General features: G+C 42.0%; 1 protein-coding gene across 1 annotated transcript in view; it reads right to left on the bottom strand.

The window, feature by feature from the left end:
* EPB41L4B (erythrocyte membrane protein band 4.1 like 4B) overlaps nt 1-22,783 on the bottom strand; it is an 85,763-nt gene that overhangs the window by 30,151 nt on the left and 32,829 nt on the right. The window contains exon 2 of the mRNA XM_027451798.3: nt 7,154-7,258. Coding sequence (XP_027307599.1) covers nt 7,154-7,258 — 105 coding nt within the window. The remainder of the gene's footprint in view (nt 1-7,153; nt 7,259-22,783) is intronic.

Here is a 22,783-nt window from a genome sequence, read left to right as displayed (position 1 = left end):
TGGGTCTCCACAAGCACTGGAATTTTCTTGAGCACAAGCTATGTGGAGCTGCAAAGCATCCAATCACACTTTACACCTCCAGGATTTTGTAAGGCTCAGAGCAAAACATCCCGACGTACTTACTGACCTTCAGAGCAGGTTTGACCCCTACAACACCCTCAGCTGTGACCATGAATTAAAACACAGTGGTAAGGAAGTGTTAAGTAAAGCCTTATCTACAAAATACTTTCCTAAATTTTGTGAACACAAAAATTTGGAGGCCTTTTTTTTTTTTTTTCTAGGGAAGACTCACTTAAGACTAGAGCACAAAGGTGTCAGTGCCATCACTTAAGACTCCAGTTCATCACTAAAAAAAAATTAATACCTGTGCTATCTTAAACTGAAATTGGTCGTAAAAGACACCTTTTATACTAGAATAGCATACAGTGAACTCGAAACCAAAAAGCTCTGTAACACCAAAGGCAGCAGGATGACACACCCCTTGGTTCCTACTAGGGTCACAGAACCACAATTATTTGCAACCAAACTAAGAAATTCTGTTAAATTCAAAATTATTTCTTTCAGATGCATCTGTAGCATGTAGTTTCGCTTTGATTTAATACTACGCAAAGTCAGAAAAGATTTGTAAAACATCTGGTTTTAGCCTGAATAAAATAATACAGTTCAAAACACCACAAAAACTTCTTTGTGGAAACTCCTTCTCATCTGCCCTTTGATCTTGGTTTTGCAGAACATTTATCTTGTTTTCAGAGTATCTAGTAATTCTGAGTCCAAATGAATTGTAAAGTCAGATAGACTAACAGCTAGCTTATAATGAAAGAAAACTGTAATCCTTTAATGAGAAAAGGCTGCTACAGAGGCCTTGCACATGCCCATTTCGTACTCCTGAAAATGCATTTAGGGTCATGCTGTGTACGGATTACTTGAAGATTTTTTTTCATGGCTCTTTACTGAAATTCAACAAAATTGATCACACATGTATTTCAACTCCTGTCGTGGCAATGTTTTAATTATCACCACGCACAGTAAGACAAAGAACTGAAAAGTCCCAGGCGCAGAATTATTTCTGGACACCAAGCAGCATATCGGAATTCAATATCACCAAGCAGCAGCATTCATGAAAGCCTTGCACATCCCAGCCCAAGTCTGCTCAGAGCCATCTCAGGAGCATCTTGATACGTGACTTGGTTTATCTGCAGCCCAGATAAACTGCACATGAATAATGGAGAGCCACCTGAGCATCCTTCAAGACCATTATCCTATCCTAATTCATATAACATATGATAACCCTGCCCAAGCAGGATTTTGCTTTGCAGACCTTAGGTGACAGGAGCAGAACTTACAACTGAATGTCAACACAGATCCTCACTATCACACGAAACAGTTGTATATGCAAGATTATTCCCTCTTTTCTTGGCAGTGAAATGTCATATCCTATGCTTGTCTGGTATAGCATAGCTCTCATTAGATTTATCAGAGAAATGTTGAAAGCTGATGCTGCTCAATCCCAGCAACAAAAAGGAAGTCATCTTTAATTCTGAAGCCTGTGCCCAAGCACTTCTCACATCCTGAAAAAAAATAAACTGAAACAGTTTGTAACAAACAGACAAGAAATCTGACTAAATCTGTGAAACAGAACAAGGGAAACCACTTCGACTTCTGTTCCAACCATGCACAAAGGAAAAATAAAAGCAAAATCTGTTCACTGTCCTGGAAACACTGGGCACTTGACTTTTATACACGTAAAAAGAGGTGGAGAAGCATCACTAATAGACAGTGTGACAACCACCTGCCCTGCATGGCTGCTTCTCAAGCCTTTACCACGGATATGGACTTCAGCCTTCCTGGAAAACCGAGAACTGGAGACGCTCTGGGAATTCTTCGTGTTTTGGAGCCTGTCAAAACGTTCACAGGCTGCAATACAGCCCTGGACAGCTGCAGCTGGAAGTAGTTACTCATCAGATGTTCAGCATCTCTACGGAGACAGCCAGGCTGCCTTTGCACAGTTACTGAGTCGGCATTCATATCATTGCCACTATTAGCAGTTGATGCACTGAGTATTATATGATATTGTTACCTGCACAGCTCCTGGGACCCTCCAGCTGCGACCTGCATTTGTTGCTCTGGGCTACAACCCACACACGCAGCCTGCAACCACCAGTCCCAAAGAGCTCATAATCCAGAGGAACAAGAGATTCAGGGAGAGGAAACAGTCACGGATTAATTTGATAGCTTATTCAAGGAGAAATGGGATGTTTATGACAGAAGCAGAGAAGGAAACCTTCTGCATTACTGAAGTATTTACCAGTCTCGCTTTCTCCCAATATTCAATGTATTGAACGCTGAGGCTTCTCCTATTTTTTTTTCCCCTGCTTAACACAGAGTCAGTTACACTGTTAAGCAGTACATAAGGAAAAGGCTCCCAGATAGCACGCTGAGGTTAATTGGAGTTTGAGTTGCTCTTTTCTCCTAACGTCCCTCAGACACTTGAAAAAAAAATAATAGTGTTAATATCAAAAGCAAGCAATTGAAAAAAAAAAAACCTCCTGATTTGAATGACAACAAAAACTTTAATTAAAATTTATACACAGCAGAAGTAGCCACGATGCACCTAGTATCTCCAGGGCTCTGAGCCGAAGGCTGCTGAAACATCCAGGAGCCTAGTTCACAGTGAAACGCAGAAAACAAAGGCATTGAGATATTATTTGTTGTTGTCCAACTTGCTTTATTCTCACACTGCAGTGTTGAAAAATTGTATGGTGAAGCATACATGCTCCTGACCCTCCCAGAAGACTCAGGACTCCAGAGCATCTATACAGATGAGGATCTCAGTGTCTGGATCAGCGGGTCCTAACTCACTGTTGGTGGTTAGAGCCAGTCTGGGCTATACAGTCCTTGCCCCTTCTTTTCCTTCCACTGTCTTACTTGGAATACTGCTTTCATCAGGGCCACTCTTCTCCATCTCCTCCCTCCGCTGCCTTCTCACCTCTCACTGTAAATGAATCGAAATCCTATTTAGGAACAAGTCGATATTCAGAAAACAGTGCAGCCTGCCAGGACAGCTCATTGCCATGCAGCCCTGGCTCTCACCTCTTCAAGGGGCTCTGTCCTGCCTCGTAGCCACGAGCACCTGCAGGAGGCACAGGCTGTCCTTGCAAAAGTCTTGCTGCACACGTCGTAAATCCAGCACTGCCCAGTGTGCCAGACACACTGTGTGTGAGCATGTGCTCACCATGGAGTGCCCACAGACTGTGATACATACGCACCCAGCTGGGAAAGGCTGTCCCGTACCACCCATCCTTAAGCCAAGGACAAGGGGTCATTGTGATGTTAGAGACTGGACATAAAGGAGTTAAATGTTCACTTAGAGATACTTTAGGAAAAGGTATTTTAATGCTTTTGCTTCTGTTCACTCCCAACTCAAGTTTCACACCTCAAGGATTACAGCAGCCCACTTGGAAATAATGAACAATGTTTAAAGGTGTATCATTTTTCTTCCTCCTCAATTACTCTACAGATGTTCTTGTCATCAGAAAAAGGAGCAGGAGGGAAACAGAAGGAGATTCCAGGCTAATCAACAATAGCCATCCTTCTGTTGGATTTCCTGTAACACACAGGGAGGGCATCCATGTTTTGCCATCACGGGACAGACAAGGACTAAGAATGCAACTACAGGAGCAGAGAGATCTGTATCCTGGGAGAACCTCACAATATGGTGCAGCTCACACGGAGTGGTAAACCACCCAGAAGCTCTTTTTCTTATGATAATTTGGAGTAAGAGACAAAGAAAGAACAAGCCTGAACATGAAATGAATAAATATTAGCTAGCAGCAATCTAAAATAAATGTCAGGAACCCAAAACAACCACGGAATGTGTTTCACATGACCAGTTTCTGGAAAAAAAGTAAATCAATAAACCACTTCCTCATGGCAACTCTACTTCTGTAGTAAGATCTCACGAGATTTTGCTATTGCTATTTCCAGCCTTGAATCAAGCTTTCAAGCCTTCTTGCTTTGTTAGAACCCTCCCCACTAAAAGTAATTGAAAACCCAATAAACTTTTCCACTAAACCATTACAGAGACCTTCTACATTTGAGTGACACCCTTCAACCACTCCAACTACATATGGACTGAGCGAGCGTGCCATTGTCAAGACGCATATGAGATGTTAATAAAGTTTAATTTCTTTGAGAAATATAAATAGCAGTTCCAATATTTTCTTTCCACCCCCCAATGGGTCATCTCCTGAGCATCCCACTTTGGAGATGGCCTAGAGGACCCGAGAACAGCAAGTTATCTCCCATCTGACCACTAGAAGGGCTGCAGAGCACTACGTCTCGGGAGTTATGTTACTGAATTTGGTAGGAAAGAGTTGGTTTAAAGCCATTGTAATGCAACTACAGTATGGTGCCGTTTAGTTCTTCATTACAACTTATAAATTGTAATCAGTCAAGGTAGTGGACATCAGCAGGCAATGCACCCGTGTCATGTTTTAAAATTTCTCACTTTATTTATTAATAAAGACTTTCTGCTACATGAAGTTTTCCCACACACTAACAGCACTTAACAACCCCTCTCCTCCCCGAGTATTTCTGCTTCTGGAGTTAACACCAGGTAACTTTAATTCAGCAGTACACAAAGATTTGCTTTAGAATAAAACCTTTCACAGCTCTTTAGATGGGATGATTCTCTCCATGCTTCTATTCATGGATATCTTCAAAAAGCACAGGATACAAACTAATGCAAAAGTCACTGAATAGGCTGTAGAGTATTTTCTTACTGCTGACATCTTGCCTTTCCCAACTTCATGTCTTCTTTTGGTTGTATTGAAGGTGTTATTTTTATTCATTAAAAATAAGCTGTTCAAACATAAGAGTTTCCCCCCACTTTTTTTAAGCAGACAAGCTCTAATAATGATTTTCTTTTCCAAATCAGTTATCAACACTGCTTGGTCTGACTTGTTGGCAAAGTTACTAAGAAACACAGGGCACTGAAAGGCTGTTGGCCTTGGAGCACAGCAGCAATCTCCACCATTCAAAGGCCGTTCTGTGTTCTCTTTCTTACAATGGTGGCTTAAAGATGTTTAGCACTCAACAATACATAATAAAGACAAAGCCTTAGAGCCTCCAGGAGTTTACACAACTTTAATCTCCCAGTCTTGCAATTGCCACTGTGTGGCTTGGCTGGCACTAAGTGGAGGCACACGAAGGCTATGCATTAATTGCTATGCAAATGAAGTGAGCAGGTCACAAGTTCAAAACAGACCAAGCTTTTAAAAGCATGGAACCTCTTTGTACAGAGTGCTGGGGACGATAGAAGCTTTTGCCTTGAATCCCTATAAGCTCTACACTCTGCTCAGCTTCAGCCAGGCAAAACCCCAAAACAAATGAGAGCTTCAAGCCTTGCACTTGTGGAGGTGATGACCTTATCACCCATCCGGATCCAGGAAAACATAACCCAAAGCCCTGCAAACACTGTTGGCTTTTTCATGTCCCTAAAAGCTGGTCGTAGCTCTTATCCTTCTGTAACAGTAGATGTCATGATTTACTTCTACATCCCCACCCCAACCTGATGACTGAAAGAAAGAACACACAGACAAAGCTGAGTACTAAAACACTTGCACGCACAGGCACACTTAGCACTGAACACCAGGGATAGAGCTATCTATGGAAGAGAATACTTGTTCACATTTCTGCTTCTTCCTTCTTACCATTCAAAAGAGCCTCCAGTTTTGCGAATATTCAAGAAAAAGCATTTTTCACTTCTTCAGCCAGGTCTTCGGGCTCTAGTCTGCTCTCTTTCTTGCTAGGAAAAGATGTTTAGCTCTCCCTTTCACCTTTATTTCTTCCCAAACATTACTGAACTCCTTATACATGTAGGTAACTACTCTAAACAATCAAGTTCCCAATTACGTGATTTGACAGTCAGCTACAATGTCACCCTTTTCTCTTCTAATGAGCAGGCACTGCTCTGTTAGCTGTGTCCTAATGATCAGCTCCATCACAAAAGGCTATACATTTCATGTAACACACATTTTTTGAGGAACACAGGTGCACAAACTGACTAAGAACCTCCATCCCATTATGGACATACTTCATTCAGAAATCATTTTCCAGTGAAAAATACATACACCCTTAAATTAACTGGGATATTAGGTTATTTTTTATACAGTTAATCTACTAACTTCTTCCCCAAAAGCACAGATTCCCTTTCTCAGTATCAATTCATTATTGTATCCAGACAAATTTGCTATTTGTTGCTCAAAGCTGTTGGTTCACACCCAGACCATGACAGTGCAGTTGGTAAAACACTGATCTAATTGAATCACATTGACCCATGCTTGTTAGAGAATAAAGCCAAGAATTCTGAGACAATAACAGTTAAAACCTGCTTTTAACAAGATGTCAATGTTTCTGCTGTTATCCCATTCTTTTGTTTTAATGTCACAGAATACATCTTTATTCTCTTGCTTTCTGAAAAATGTTTACATACTAACCAGATAACCTAAAAGCAAACACATTTTCCAAGTCTGCATACTCTCTATCCACAATCCAGGCTGTACTCACACCGATACCTCAGCACGTAAGGTGAATGAAGAAAATAATTTATAGCAATACAGTTTATGTAAAGTTGCGGTCCTTTAACCTAATCTCTCTGCATTTTAAATACTGTACTTCCCACCCCTCCTTTTACCTAGATGGTGGGCATCACTGGATAGGGAACAGAAGGAAAGCTTTTCTCTCTGGATAGGGAACAGAAGGAAAGCTTTTCTCTCCTATCGCAAACAGTTTACAGAGCAACACAATCTTTGCATGGAACAGCTAGGATAGGAGTAGTACTAAACCTTTGCTTGTAAGGTATTTAATTCATTTATAATACCACGAGGCTACTAAATGAAGCACGTTTTCCTTTACCCACCATCGTTGCTTTTTCATACTTCGCATGATGAAGTCATCATGCACGTATCACAAAATGACATATGCCTAACTTTGAGGGTTTAGTTTTATTTGCAAGATCCACACACAACATCAGTTGTTTCAGCAGTATATCCCCTAATGCCTACACATCTCTGTGAAACTGCACTGAGAACACTTTTAGAATACGCAACACAACCTACCGCAGAACATAAAAAATAACTAAATTTATACTTACTGTAATCTGGGAGGCATCCATGAACTGTAGGCCAAAGTAATCAGTTTCCACAAGGTCCAAATGATATACAATCTGGTCAAATAGCTCCTGTCCCTTCGCATGTTTCTGTAACAGAAAAGAAAGTGGTTTTGGTTTGTTTGTTTTGTAACTGTGTGTATTGGGGAAACAGGTGTGTGGGATTTTTGTTGTGGTTTAAGTTTAAATATGGGGAGAAGCATTGCACAATGGAAAATAGTTATCTAAATAGTAATCCTATGTATTCTGAAGAACCACATGGACTTTTTTTACCCCCAAGAAATAAGTGACATGTTTCATCTGCCGCTATTCCAACAGCATCCGACTTGATTCTCAAAGAAAACAGTCAAAGTTCACTGTAACTCAGAGTACAGGAGAGAAACAGAACACTTACAGGACGTTTAGTCTTTCAAATTATGGAGCAAAAAATAACCCAGGAAGCCAAATTCTCCACTAAACACTTGCTTGACACACTGCCCGAAATCTGCTGGCTGTTATCAGATGTTGACTGTAGTCGTGCAGTGCCACATACCACCACTTCAGCTGCAAAATACATTCTGGACAGCTTGAATACTTAAAGAGCACAACGAGGGAAATTAATGGGATTTGATAAGAATCCTTCAATCACGTTGCTAATTGCAATCGCATTTATAGCCTTCAAATGGAGCAAAGAATTATAGCTTTTTGGTTTTATTTAGCATGACACTTGTAACACACAGGCACGGAAACGAAGCTAACCCAAATCATAGACTATGGTACTAGTAAGAAAGTAAGCTGATCTTAAAGCTCACCTGCAATCTGCACATCTACTTGTTCAGAGTACAGAATTGAAGCACCCAGTGCTTCAATTTTCAATGCTAGAAGAAGTGGAGCATGGAGGTTACAGGTGGGTAGGAGGAAGAGAGTATAGCAAGCTAATTTTTCTGCAAGCCCTGTTGTGTTACGCAGGAAAAGAAGTTTACAAATTCCTGAGGGGGGAAAAAAAAAAACAACAAAAAAACCTCAGCTATGAATGAGATTAACATAAACCCCAGAAGGAGACAGAAGCTACAGCTCTATTTTATACAGGAATGTACAGCACACAGGTCTGGAAACAATTCTCTGCCTGCTGTTCCTCCTTCCGCTTTGAGGATTTTTTTTTTAATTTTTATTTAAATGCTCTAACTTATTAGGCATTCCCACTTCATCCCAAATCCTAGCAGAATTTACCAATTTCAGCTGAGATCTATATAACTTCCAGTTTCTTTAATTTGGCCTTCTCTGCAGTAGCAGCATTAATCATAACACAAAGAAACTCCTGTTCAGGCTTCCAGACTATCTAGAATCTATCTTCTCCAGTGAGAGACAAAACGAAGAGTTTCAGCTCTATTTTTTTCTGAGGTCAATCAAGCTTAAATAAAATTTATTAATTACACCTAAGTAGCAACTCATTTGGACTAACAGTGTAGAACACAGAAATCAAATCGATAAGGTTCTCATTTCAGGAAGAGCATTAGGGGTGCCATTAAAGTTGCATAAAAACTTAGACAAGCATTAAGCCATCATCAGAAGATACCGGTTTATTATTTTAGGGCACGGGGAGCAGGAGGTCAGTAATAGACAGTCTTAGTCAAAGTTCAAGAAACCACTGGAGGCAGACAAGATGACAGCTTCTTAAAGCAGTATATGGCTAGGAAGTAAGGAATTTTCGATGTCCAATCAGTGTTATAAACCACTGCTTTTTTATTAAATTGATATTTTTATTTAAAAAAAATATCCAGAATGTTTTCTCATACAAGGTAAATTCAGCTCTTGTTAAAAGATGCCAAAGGAAAACAGAATTAAGACTGATTCTACTCAAATGAGGGAGAAGGAAACCCTCTGAAGCAATAAAAAAGGCAAGACACGAGGAAATCACAGAACAGGGGATATACGGATTTGATGCCTTATGATCACTACTCCTGGCTGCTTGCTCTATGGCATTAGCTACCCGTATGTTTGCCTTAAAATGCCCCACGCCCAATAGAAACCAGAGTGTACCCTCCACCTTCTGTACCCAAATAGTAGTTAATGTTCAACGTATGTTACACGGAGAACAGCTCAGCATTGCACAGCCAGACTGTAAAGTGCCCTGTTACATACATAGCTTACAGGAGGTTATAACATTTAACCTGTCACGAAGTGACATTTCCCAGCAACTCGCGCCGTGTAGATAATCAAGCTGCCGCAGCCAAACTGCTGACAAAAAGCCCTGGTTTTGAGATGTTCCGCTCAGGGGAAAGATAAAAGGAGCTCCTCCTCACTACTGACCGTAAAGGATGACCTGCTCTCCTCTGGAATTGCTGAGGCCCACATGCAGAAGCATAGCCTCTAACAGAAAGGACATTTGGATTATGAGAAACTTTGCATTTTCACGGTCTTGTCCTCCCTCCCTTCCTTCTAGATAAAGGAAGATAAAAAAAAAAATGCTTCCTCTACCGAAACCTTGTGTCAAGTGAGGAATATGAAACTGACTTCAAACAAAATTTCCACAGAAGATATCATCAGCTGGAATTCAACAAAGCACACTTACTCCACACAGCTTCACCTAGTGGATATTTTTTGAAGATACTTGTTAAAAAAAAAAAAAAAAGCGTTTAAGCTAAGAATATTTTATAGCCCTACCTTGCTAGACAGATGGTTCATAACTTTCAGATGTAGAGTATCTGCATAACCCGCATCTCAAGAAAGGAGTAGTAGTAACAAACAACATACACAGACTATTACATGGAGTTATTACCTTGTTATGAAAGTTACTATAATTGGAAAGAGTGATGTAATGCGAGTTGCAAAACCATTATTATTATTTTTTTTAAACTAAATCATTGCCAGTTTCTGCCGGAGCCTTCCTTGGCTCCCAGGAGAACCTGTGAGAGCACCATAACACCTCACAGACAAGCACCGGGGGGCATTTCAAATGTTGAGCTTACAAACAAATTCCACCTGCAGCAGAAGGTAAAACTGAGCTAGCGTGAGGCAGTCCCCTGCATTCCCTTTTGTCTCTTTGTCCTTGAGGAAACACAGGAAGACTGAACTACATTTTCAGGTTGGGAAGCTCCGTAATAAGGCACTACTAGATGAAGAAAAGGAAAAAAAGAAGAAAGTTGCCCACATCAGCCAGCCACGTGAGACGTTCATGCCTCAGAGTCATGCCAGCTGTATCCTGGCAGCACTCCTCAATATGCCTCTTTCCCCCACCATATTTTCTTTGGGACCATGAATGATGGGATCAAAGAAAGTTCTTAGTTTAATGAGGATTTATCATCAGGTCCTCTTGCAGGAGCTCAAATCGGCGCAGGCATAAAGCCCCTTGTAAAGCCACGGTGACAGCTGCGTGGCCCACAGGTGGAGCAGGCCTGAATTTTTAGCTGCCAAAGGCTTCCAGTCCCAGGGAACCAGGGAATTCTTGTCAGCTAACGCCTGACAAAACAAAGATTAACTTCTCCAATGAGAAGCTCTTCCAGACTTGACAAGTGAACAGGCAAGAGGTTTTAACACGCTTTTGGTGGGCAAGAAGGAAAGGGCAATTTCATCAGCCAAAGACATTTTACATCCACCGGCTCAGTCCAAACAGGCTGTTCAGTGTTGATTTTAGCTATGCCAGAATTATCTGAAAGGTTCTGCCAAAAGGCATTAAAAGGGGATACAGAAGCCAGAAAATTTCCCCAGTCTGGTGCAGATGTGGTGCAAGAACATCCCTGGTCAGTCTGGGAGCCCACGCACTGAGTTTGTTGCTGTGCCTACCTTCCCAAACCTGAAGTGCTCTGCAAAGGAACAAAAAGTAGCCTGTAGCAACCAAGTAGGGTGCATTACATGGACACAAGTGGAGTGGATAACAATTGTTGAGTCACGCCAGAGTTCAGATTGCAGCACTACAAACTAAGGATTAACAGATTTCAGAAATAGCTGAAGTTGTGCTTGGGAAAGCGACCTGTCAAACAGGCCAAGAGTACATGAAATAGCCTGCAAGCAAAGAAAAATAAAAAAAAGAAAAAAGGTAAATAAACCCCTGCAAAGAAAAAAGTCAAAGCCAGTTAGCTGCAATCTCTCCCAGACTGAATGCTGAGTAGTAGCAGGAGTGAGTACGCAGGACAAATTTAATTTCTTTCCCTAAAGAAAGCACAACGTTACGTATTCTGTAACACATCAAATATTTTTGCAGAGTGGGCTGCTGTGATCTCATGGTCACAGACAACCAGGTTTTAGCTTCTGGCAAGTTAGTAAAGGAGCATTTGTAGCTAGCAATCCTCTGCTCCACAGGCCTGATCCTGCTCTGCAGCAATCAGTGCCTCTCCCTGGCACCTCCTGGAACAGGGTAGCTCATTATGTTCTGCTCAGGACTCTTACACCTCAAGTGTTATTAACTCATTTCTCACTTTTCAGCTGTATTCCTAAAGCTTTACCAGCTCTGCCGGCTGTATTATTTAGTATTATGTTACACTAAATTATACATACTATATTATATATTGCTTTGCCTTTTAACAGCCACTGGCAATGCTGTCTCCTAGCATTTTGGACATGTTACAGGCAAAACATGTGTAAAGCCATTTGGGTTGCTTATTAACCTTGACTTCTGGTGCTTGTTATCATCTGTCCTTTAACTCTCTTCTCGACAGTCGAGCCCTCAGTTTCTCAACAGACACCACCTTCTGCACCCTCTAAGCTTAGTCCATTAGGGGCTACAGGGAAGTAGCAACAACAAACTCAGTGTTAAGACTAAAAGAAAAACAAATTTATTAACACATCTTATTTCCATGGGTGCCCTAACTTGCTTGAGCTCCTTGAAAACATTAGGTTATTTTCTTACCAGTTGACCACTGACTTGAGTTTTCAGTCCTGGCTCCAAGCTCACTTGAAAAATATGCCACTCTTCAAATGACCATTAAGCCTCTCACCCTGTCATGCCAGCACCAGCTGCATTGCTTCAGAGCCTGCTGATGCATGTAAATTATGTTTAAATATGGTACAGACCATAGAAACCAGCAGCATTCCTGAACGTGCCCAGAAGAAAATGCAACTGATGATGCATGTGAAGTTTCAGGTGAAGGCAAACCAAACTGATTCTAGCTGCTTTGAGAAATTAGCTAGAAATAAAATTTAAAAGCCTCCAAGCCTTCCATAGCCTCACCTCAATAACCAAAACAAACAACTCCCTCTGCCCCTCCACCACCACAAATGCCAAATCCATACATGCACCACCAAAAACCCAACCAGAAGAAAAAATCGCCTCAGCGGTGGTTGCTTACTTATTACCTTGAATACACAAACATTTTGCTCCCAGTCATTCCTGTCAATAAACCCAAACTGAAACTGCAGTTTTCTGGGCAAAAGCAGCTTATGAAAAATAAACGAATGACAACAGCCAAGCTATTTCCTTCGGGTTGTCAGGAGGCTCAGCTAAAGAAACAGCATTTGAGTACATCCTCCCTGCTGGAAGACTGGGTTTCTGTGGCAAAGATGCCAATTAGAACTCATAGACAGATATTAAGAAAAAAATCCCTAAACAGTGGGTACAATAAACCTCACTATTGTTACGTGCCAGTATTTCTGTACAGCACTCAACCCCACCTCTCCACCAGTAGTTACTGGTAAGAAGAACCAGCGTTCAATCCCTGCAAAAGACGGTGAAAACAGGGATTAACGACTGCAAGAGACAAACAGCACCTATGTTCTGCTTATATAGGATTCAAGGAAGAAAGTCTGTAGAAGTGGTGCGAAGGAAAAGCTGACCAAGAACAAATAAATAGATCACTGTATCTGATGTGTGCCAGGCAAGGTGCTACACAAAACCAAACGGCTTCTAGCTGCATCACACCACCTTTGACCATGCTAACATGGCATAGGCTGATAGGAGAGATTTGGCCAGAGCTTTTAACCTGCTATGTGAGGGTAATCTTGTGAATTAAAAAAAAAAAAAAAAAAAAAAAAAGTGAAAAACAAACCCAGCAAACCTAAAACATAAAGAATAAAGGGTGGGGAAAAAAGATGCTATTTTCCTACTCTGCAGTAGGAATGAAGAAAGGAATAGAAAAAAAAAAAAGGAATTGAATTATTCATAAAGTACAAACTCAATGAGATGAATCAGAGATTAGAATGTCAGCATGGCACTGTAGAAAAGCCACAGGAAAAAAAAGACATCAGAGAGGGAATTACCTTATGCATGTAACTCACTGAAAAGTCCAAACTCATGCCAACTGGCCTGCTAGAAAGATGTCACACGCAGATCAACACTTAGAAATGTTATACAGTTTCAAGAAAGTCAAGCAAGGTCTGAGAAAGAGGGTTTGAGGTCTGAGGATAGGGTTTCCTTTGCCAGTTCACACATCCCTGCTTTCCAACCACTTCTTTCCCACCTCTCAAACACATCCTGCCTCTTCCCACAGTGGGCAAGTACAACAGCATGCGGGCCAGCTTCATTAAATAGTCTGTACTGATGCTAATTTTTACTGAAAGCAAAAGCGGTTTTCAAAATATGCATTTTTTACCAGCTGGGTTTTACAGCACAGCCGTTCAAAAACTAGTTACAGCATACCTAGAGCTTCAGAAGTCCATGCTGCTGGTGAAAAGGAGCAAACTGTCACCTCCCAAGGCTTATGTTATCTAGAGGGTGTATGTGACAGAAATTTTGGTAGAGGGCAGACCACAGGAGTAGCCTGCCTCCGTGTAAGAGGTCAGGGGCTGGCCTGTGCTAGACATGGTTTGAGCCATCTCTGCAATAGAGCCACTGCAGACCACAGCTGAGCCTGTGGTGCCTCTGGGAAAATGTATTTCAGAAAAGGCAGAACATGCCCGACAGGTGTCAGGTGAGGGAATAGAGGAAGAACAGCAGAGGGAACCCCAGAGTTAGAGGAGGAGATGCAGGCCCTGGAGCAAATGTCCCTTGTGGATCATGGAGGACCCGTGCCGGAACAGACAGATATTTCTGAAGGACTGCAGCCTGTGGAGAGGACATGCAGTAGAGTAGAGGAAAGAAGTGTGAGGAGGAAGGAGAGGCAGAGAGGTTTCTGTCCTGACCATGGCCTCCCATCTCCCATGGGAGGAGCGAACAAGTGGCTGGGTGGGTGCTGGGCTCTTGGCCAAGGCTAACCCACCACACAGGGGAGACCCTTACACAGGGCACGTCTATGTTTCTGTCAAGTCGGAGGTCATCGGAAGGGACGGCAGTCTGAAGAACCTCAACACTCTCCAAACGCCACATGAAAGGCGAGCGGATCCTCGAAGTGCAATTACTGTTGGCAACCCTAATACCAGGGCTGACATTTTTATTGTATTGGACTCAGGTGAAGGTGACAATCTCTGTTAACTGTCCCTACCGCCTAAATGTACCACAGGCAACACAGACCTCTTCACAGGGCTTCAGTGCTAAGTGTTAGCATTGCTGCACGTCTAAATGGGATCCTCGGGCAACAGCCAAGAAGTACAAAAAGCCCCACAACAAAATAAAACTAATTTTAAGGTCTAAAAGTGAGCATGGACTATTGTTATTTCAGATATGGACAAGTTTCCCCATCACATTTCTACACTCAGAGGTACAGCAAAAACAGTTATTTGTACGGAAAGAAGGTTTTCACCCCTAGACTGCCAGCTCCCTCTCCTGACCCACTTGAAATACTACATACTCCTCAGGCTGAAAAACACAGCTGCAGAAACACAAAGTAGCTGGGATGCAGGAAAAAGTAATAATAATAAAAAAAAATGCCGAGAACTTCTTAACTACTTTATTCCACTTGAGATCCAGTTCTCAGTTCCGGAGTCCCAGAAGACAACAGAAGTTGATACGAGCTACGGGTGTTGGACTGGCAGCCGCTTCTCAGGGAAGATAGCACTGAACGTAACATTTTGCTTCTCCTGCATGAATTGCTTTTTACCCTACTGCACAGGGCATAGAGGGGCCGTTTTGATGGAGTGCTAGAGATTCTAGATAATGACTTTAAACTGCATCTGAACAGTAACCCAGAACACCAATGTAAGCTCAATTGACCTAGAAGAGACCAAGGAAGAAGAGGCAAAGCGCTACTAGAAGCGAATCCCTAGAGAGTTCAGCAAAGAATCTCCACTTTCTTATGCTAATGGCAGTACCAAAGTTTCAAAAGACATCTTAGCTTCCTTCTCCATCTGCATTTGAATGCTCCGTGAATAGAAGTGGTTTTTAAATCGACACAGTTGTACAAACAGAATTTTCCACATGGACACATTTCTTGCATACGCGTTTTACCTGTATTTGTGCCTGGCTTAATTGATTCAGGTTTTTGTTTTTAAATAGGACGTTTATGACTGTTACAACAAGAAAAATTACCTGTAAGGCTCTACCAGCAATGTTCCTCTGGCACAGACACAGCCGAGGTGACCAGCAGCAGTGCCCAGTTTGGACACAAGCGAGAAGGACTTTATATAAGGAAGCCTGCAGGGTCCCTGATGGGCTCGTGGCCAGTAACGATACAGGTTTTGCTTCCATTTCCTAGCCCAGAAGTTTGTCAGCGTAACAAGGAAGTGCCTGCAAAGGGAGGTTACATCAGGATAGCATCGCTACTGATTTAAGCTATCTGTGCTTTTAAACACACTCCCCCTATCCTCCCTACACAACCATTCGCTTACAGGTCACGCTGCACAGCCTCGCCAAAAGCTGTTTCCTGAGTGCGGTGTAAGGGGCAGTAAGGAGGCCACAAAGCTGTGCTGCAGCTGGGACAAAACACCTGGAAGGGCTGTTCTGAGAACAGGCATCTTGCACAATGCCTTGCTGTTCCTTGCTTTTAAAATAAAGAGCAGGAATCCTGCCCCAAATGTGCTGACCTGGAAAAGCCAAAAGATGTGTATTCTGTTACAAATAGCACAACATTTATGCTGCACTACTTTTTTTTTTTTTAGCAAGCTGCTATGGACTACTTCAGAAATAGTCCAGAAATCCTCTGTATTAAAGAGATCCTTTGCTTTACCTTCCATATGTAGTAAGAGGATAAAGAATCCCATCACGACAGAGCAGCAATTATACCTGTCTGGATAAAATTAAAAGTTCCTTATGACCACTCCTCTCCTCCCGCATAATAATGTGCGCTGTTTATGTTCACATAGTTCATACAATTGTTTCCATGTTTGCTTGTTTCTTGTAAAACTCAAATACATACCATTTGTGCTGTGTTTCATAGCAGCAAATTAACTCCATACACATGCTAGCATTAACTACCTATTCCCTTACCTGGCACAAAGTTTTACAAAGTGCTAAACCTTCCATATAAATCATATTAATCGTTGATCACCCTGACAGCTCCAGCCAATTAATAAAGGTCAGAGCCACAAAATGTAGAAGCAGTGACCACAAAGGGAGCCTAGAACTTGAGGACAAAGCTCTATGGTGGCCCTGCCTCAGAAGCTCACCAGATTTGATACGCAAAGACAAACCCTTTTAGAAGCTATCTATTTATTCAGATAGCCAACAGACTTCAAACAGCACTTTTCACTTTGTTCTTTCATACATCAAGTCGCAGGACCTCTCCGAAGAATCAATTCACATTGTTTGCCTCTCTGAAGAGGACCAGAAATCCAGAGACTGAGAAAAGTCTGCAAGAAACTTACTGACTTACTGACTAGTTTATAATCTGCAATTTAAAAAAAGAGCCAGACCAGGGAAGTCTGCCACTAAAAACAGTTCATTTGTCGGGCAGCTTAGAAGACATGCTTCTTTTTAAACACAAACATAATTAGCCAAATCCATACAATTTAGGAAGATCGCTACAAATTAAATTTCTTTCTACCAAGACAGAAGATGCAATAGGAACAGCCATGTGGTTTATATTTAAAAATTACTACAATTAAAAAAATAATTAGACAATAGCTCAATCTTATAGAAGTCACCCCTCTCAGATGATATCATTGCTTTGAGAAGAGCTAATGCCAGATCTAGGCTAACTATTGAAAAGAAGCTAAGCCTCCTAAGCCTCCTCTCTGCTGAGAAAGAATTATGTAAAACAAGATAAATGCTCATCATGACACAGAATTTAACTTCTTGCTCTGTCAAACGTTCAGATCTGATGGGGAAAAGTACACCTTACAGTGCTGCAACATGCAGTTTGTATTCATTTTGCAGAATGAAAAGTGACTGTTGTATGCAGTTTTGTTGTTGGTGTTTTTTTTTGTTGTTGTTTTTTTTTCTTTAATTAAAGAAAAAAACACATTCTAAATTAGAAGTCCTAAGACTGTCCACATGAGGAAGAGAAAGATTGGGTTACAGCTAAAATTGATTTCGTATATCTCATGTCAACTAACAGATCCTCCTATTAAGTAAAAGGCTAAACACATAAAAGAAGTGATTCTTAACACTGCATCTGGTCCCATAGTTAGAATGCAGAAAAAAATATCAGAATCTGTAAAAGTGACATTTTGAAAAAGAATCAGATACAGAGAAGACGAAGCACAAACCTGTGAAAGTGTCAGCCTTTTCCCCCTATTACGCTCCCTGAAAACTACAATTTTTGTTGCCCATTTGGACAGAATATGATAACCATTGTATTCCATCCCTTCCAAACAGTATAGATAGATTAGAAATAATTAAAAAAAAAAAAAAAGCCACCAGAAATATAGTTGGAGTTGAAAAATTTTAGTAATTTGCAAGAAGCTTTGAGTTTTATTTTTTCACTTTTCAGTTTGGCTGCCCAGGCTGCCTTCATGCCATTAAATGGATTACAAATATTTACATGTCAGGGGAAATAAAACAGAATCAAAAACACGATTGTGGAAATTAAACCTTAACACTATAATGGAGTTTAAAAAAAATATCAGCTTTTCAGCTTTCTTATTTTACATACGTGTATCATCAGCACCTTATCAAGAGCTTACAGTTGTTTCAGAACACCAGGCGAACATAGGAAAACTTCACTATTGTAACTGGACAGAAATTCAGCAGAATTTGCTAAGTCGGTAATGTACCAAGTTTCCTGTTATAGGTTAATAGGGCATTCCTTGCAGTTGTCTCTTTCTGCCTAGGTATTTGATCTCAACAGAACCACCCCACTGCAGGAGATCAGGTTTGAGACCATCTAAGGAACCTGAAGGTGCCCAAGTCCATGGGACCTGGTAAGATGCATCCGTGGGTCCTGAAAAAACTGGTGGATGTAGTCACTAAACCTCTCTCCATCATAGTTGAGAAGCTGTAGCGGTCTGGTGAAGTTCCCACCGACTGGAAATTGGCCCCCACTTTTTACAAGGGAAAAAGGAAGACCCAGGGAACTACAGGCCAGTCAGTGTCACTTCTATGCCTGGCAAGATCATGGAAGATGCTCCTGGAAATTATGGTAAGGCACATGGAAAATAAGGACATGACTGGTGACAGCCATCATGGCTTCACTAAGGGCAGATCGTGCCTGACAAATCTGGTGGCCTTCTATGACAGGGCTACAGCACTGGTGTATAGTGATATCGTTATCTCCAAACTGGAGAGACATGGATTTGATGGACGGATCACTCTGTTGGTAAGGAGTTGGCTGGATAGTTGCACTTAAAGAGTCATAGTCAACAGCTCAATGTCCAGATGGAGATCAGTAATGAGTGGTGTTCCTCAGGGGTCTGTGTTGGGACCAGTATTGTTAAACATCTCTGTCAGTGACATGGACAGTGAAATTGAGTGCATCCTCAGCAATTTTGCTGCTGTAACCAAGCTGTGTGTTGCAGTTGACACGCTGGAGGGAAGGGATGCCATCCAGAGGGACCTGGGCAGGCTTGAGAGGTGGGCCTGTGTGAACCTCATGAGCTTCAATACGGCCAAGTGCAAGGTCCTGTACCCAGGCTGAGGCAATCCCAAGCACAAATACAGGCTGTGTGGAGAATGGATTGAGAGCAGCCCTGAGGGTGTTAGCGGAGGAAAAGCTCAGCATGAGCTGTCAATGTGTACTTGCAACCCAGAAAGCAAATCACATCCTGGGGCACATCAAAAGCAGCATGGCCAGCAGGGTGAGGTAGGGGATTCTCCCCCTCTGCTCTTGTGAGACTCCACCTGGAGCCCTGCATTCAGCTCTGGGGCCCCCAGCACAAGAAGGACATGGGCCTCTTAGATTGAGTCCAGAGGATGGCCACGAGGATGACCAGCCCTATGGCTGGAGCACCTCTCTTATCAAGACAGGTTGAGGGAGTTGGGGTTGTTCAGCCTGGAGAAGAGAAGGCTCCGTGGAGACCTTACAGCAGCCTGCCAGTACCTAAAGGGGGCCTACATGAAAGCTGGGGAGGGACTTTGTCAGGGAGTGGAATGATAGGATGAGGGGAAATGTTTTTAAAATGAAAGAAGACATTCTTCACTCAGAGGGTGGTGAGGCACTGGCACAGGCTACCCAGAGAAGCTGTGGATGCCCCATCCCTGGAGGGGCCCAAGGCCAGGCTGGATGGGGCTTTGGGCAACCTGGTCTGCTGGGAGGTATCCCTGCCCATGGCAGGGGGATTGGAATTAGATGGTCCTTAAGGTTCCTTCCAACCCACACTATTCTGTGAGTCACTATCCTTTACAACTTTTGTGGAAATCTTTTTCCTCAGAGGCTAGAGCTCAAGCCAAATCAGATCAAACACTGCCCAGTTCAGTCATGCACTGCTGACCCACAACCACCTCAGTTGTTTAGAATGACAATTTGTTCTTTTATTTTTTAGTTCCAGGGAAAAAACTGGCAAGAAGTCCACCAACTGCCTTCTCACAATATGAAGATATCAGCCATGCTGTGCATGTTCAGGTTCATTTCCAAAGCCACTATAATACAAAGTGCCACTTAAAAGCAGGCTTTTAGTTGGATGCATAATGATCTAGTTAAAAATGAAATCACTATGGTGACCCCAAAAAAGACTGTAGCATCAGTTCTTTGCAGTTGCAAGACAGCCTCCATGTAAATATCAACAAAAATATCTGTTTATAAAGCAGATTAGAGAAAAAATCTGTAAGGGAGCTGTCTCACAATAATTTTATTTCACAATGAAAGGGGACACAGGAACATATTACCACAAACTCACAATATTTCAACTAAATAATCAAACCTAAACACCACCAGCACTAATACAAAGCATTCTGAAGATCTGAAAAAGCAGCTAAGTCACTGCAAGATCAGATTTTAACTGTCTTAATTCCTACTCAAACATATTTTATTAACAGAAACAAAGCTTCTGATTTTTAGACTTGCAGACATGGTCAACAGGGCCAACTGAAGACCTGAATTCTGCTGGAGCAAAGTTAGAGAAGCTGAACTCTGGCCATGCAACAGTTTTGCTGCCTAATAGCCTTTAAATGACACGGACAACTCAGCAGACTTCAAAGTCACACACATGCAGCCAGCAGAGCCTTTAACTGCAACCAGATACAGCACTGTAGCAATGACGCAGGAAGAAGTGTCAGCTCAGTTGTTCAGCTGTGTTGATTCAGAAAAAGCATGTGATGAAGTTTATACAGGCTGAGCAACAAAGCACATATGACTGTGGGTATAGCCAGAGAGTCTGTAGATTAAGACAGACTTCGTTTTTCGCATCTGTTTAGAAAATATGACATGCTGTGGGAAAACAAGCAATTCAGATGGAGATGGTGGTAAGCTGAATGCTCAATCACTCACCAGTCGTGCACACTGAAGGTCTTAAATTATGCCCTCTTTTAAAATCTTGAATGAAAGACCAACAAGTGTTGTTTAACTTGACTCTTTGGTCTCCCACAATGTCACTGCATCCAAGCTGGGACACAGCCTAGATGGGTGGGTAAAATTGTGGGTAAAAAATGGCAGCAATTAATGGTTTGTATGCTACCTGGACACCAGTTGTACATGGAGCTCCTCAGGGATCTTTCCTGGAACCTGTCTTGACTCCATCTACCACATGGAGAAAGAAATGGAGCATCTTCACTGACTTTTCTTGGAAGACACCAAGCTGGGGTGTGCAGTCAACTTAGGACACTGAGAAACTTAGAGTCCAGGAAAGGGCCACAGTGATGTTCAGGGACTGGACCACATACTCAGTCAGAAGAGGCTCAGAACTAGGCACACTTAATCTGGAGAAGATACAGGTTTGGGGGAGTTAAAACAGGTCTCAAAGGCCTGCTCAAGTAACAACTTGAAAAGTCCGAGCCAGATAGTATGCAGATGATAATAGTAGCAGGTAAGAGACCACGAACATCAATTGAAATAGCAAAGGTTCCAGTGGATATATGGGAAAGAGTTATGCTATGAGGATAATTAAACATTGGAGCAGGGTGCCCAAGGAAGGCACACACTCTCCATGTTTGGAGGTTTCCAAGGTGTGACTGGATAAAGCCCTGAACAACCAGGTCTGAATTCAGTGATGACCTTGCTTTGAGCAGCAGGTTGGACTGAAGAGACTGCTTAGGTCTCTCCCAACCTACCAAGCTCTGATTTGATTAACCTTATTGTTTCCATTTCAGTTTTACCTATGACTTGCTGGAATTTTAACAGCCTTACACCTCCTACACATTTATAAAACAGTTTCAACACATTGGACTAGTGTGTACCCTAATGCTACCTACATTTAAAAATTGTTTTTGCACCTGTTTTAAACCAATGTGGAATTTGCATCCTTTTGTTTGAAGGGGAACGGGGTCAGGCTTTGTTTTTTAACTCCAGACAAAACCACTGCTGAACTGTTCCACAAACGTCTCCAGGCTTGACTCTCACCTCACAACAAGAACAATTCATCTATGACTAGAGTTAAAACTAATATTCAGGGGGAAAAGCAGTAGACTTCATGGCCCTGACACACACAAAAAAGGTTTGGATGCAGAATGCTTCATCTTTTTTGTAACTCTTGGACACCCACACTCCCACACAGACTTCACAAACTTGACGTAGGCATCTGAGCCTCTCATACACTGTGTGCAGATCATTAGGTCTTCAGTATGAGATTCACAACAGCTGGTTGGGCACTCTTACTATCCTAGCTCAGGACAAGGTTATTTTAAATCTTATCTGAAACCTGCCACACTCATCATTACACTGAAAGGCAATACTTTCCACTCACAATGCTCTGAGGAGACAAGTTCAGTGCTGTGATAAAACCCTCTTTCACTCCCCAAGAAAAGGATGGCTCCTTTTTCACCCGAAAGAGAAAATCCTTCCCCTCCACCCCATATGCTCATAGGAAAAAATGATTATTCTGTTATTCAGTAACTACAGGCCATTTTCAAAGAAATGTTTACTGCCACAGACATGATCAACCCACCAGAATATAGATTATTCGGGGTGGTTATAGGATGTGACAGAACTCTCTCCCTCCTGCTAAAGTATTACATGTAAAATGAAAGTGCCAAGACTCAGTGGGACACAGAGTCAGTAGGGAGTGCATGCATGCCTACAAGCAACACCAAATGCATTCCAGCCCCATTTTCTCAACAGACAGGAGCTCCAAAACCTCCTCATGTACTTGAAATTGTCTTTCTCCACCCTGGGTTACTCCCTCATTCCCAATAAACCCATTCGTTCTCCATCCCCCCTCCCCTCCCCCAGATAACAGAAGCACAAAGTTTGCAGAGAACAATATTACACATAGTATTTAGAACTGTAAAAGCAGTTATAGAGCTTTATGTTTCTTTAAATATAGGTTTTGATTTATTACCTCCCAATTCATAGAATCACAGAA

The sequence above is a fragment of the Anas platyrhynchos genome, chromosome 2 (assembly GCF_047663525.1).
Source record: "Anas platyrhynchos isolate ZD024472 breed Pekin duck chromosome 2, IASCAAS_PekinDuck_T2T, whole genome shotgun sequence".
In the NCBI taxonomy this organism is placed as follows: domain Eukaryota; kingdom Metazoa; phylum Chordata; class Aves; order Anseriformes; family Anatidae; genus Anas; species Anas platyrhynchos.
This window is presented reverse-complemented; position numbering and strand designations above follow the sequence as displayed.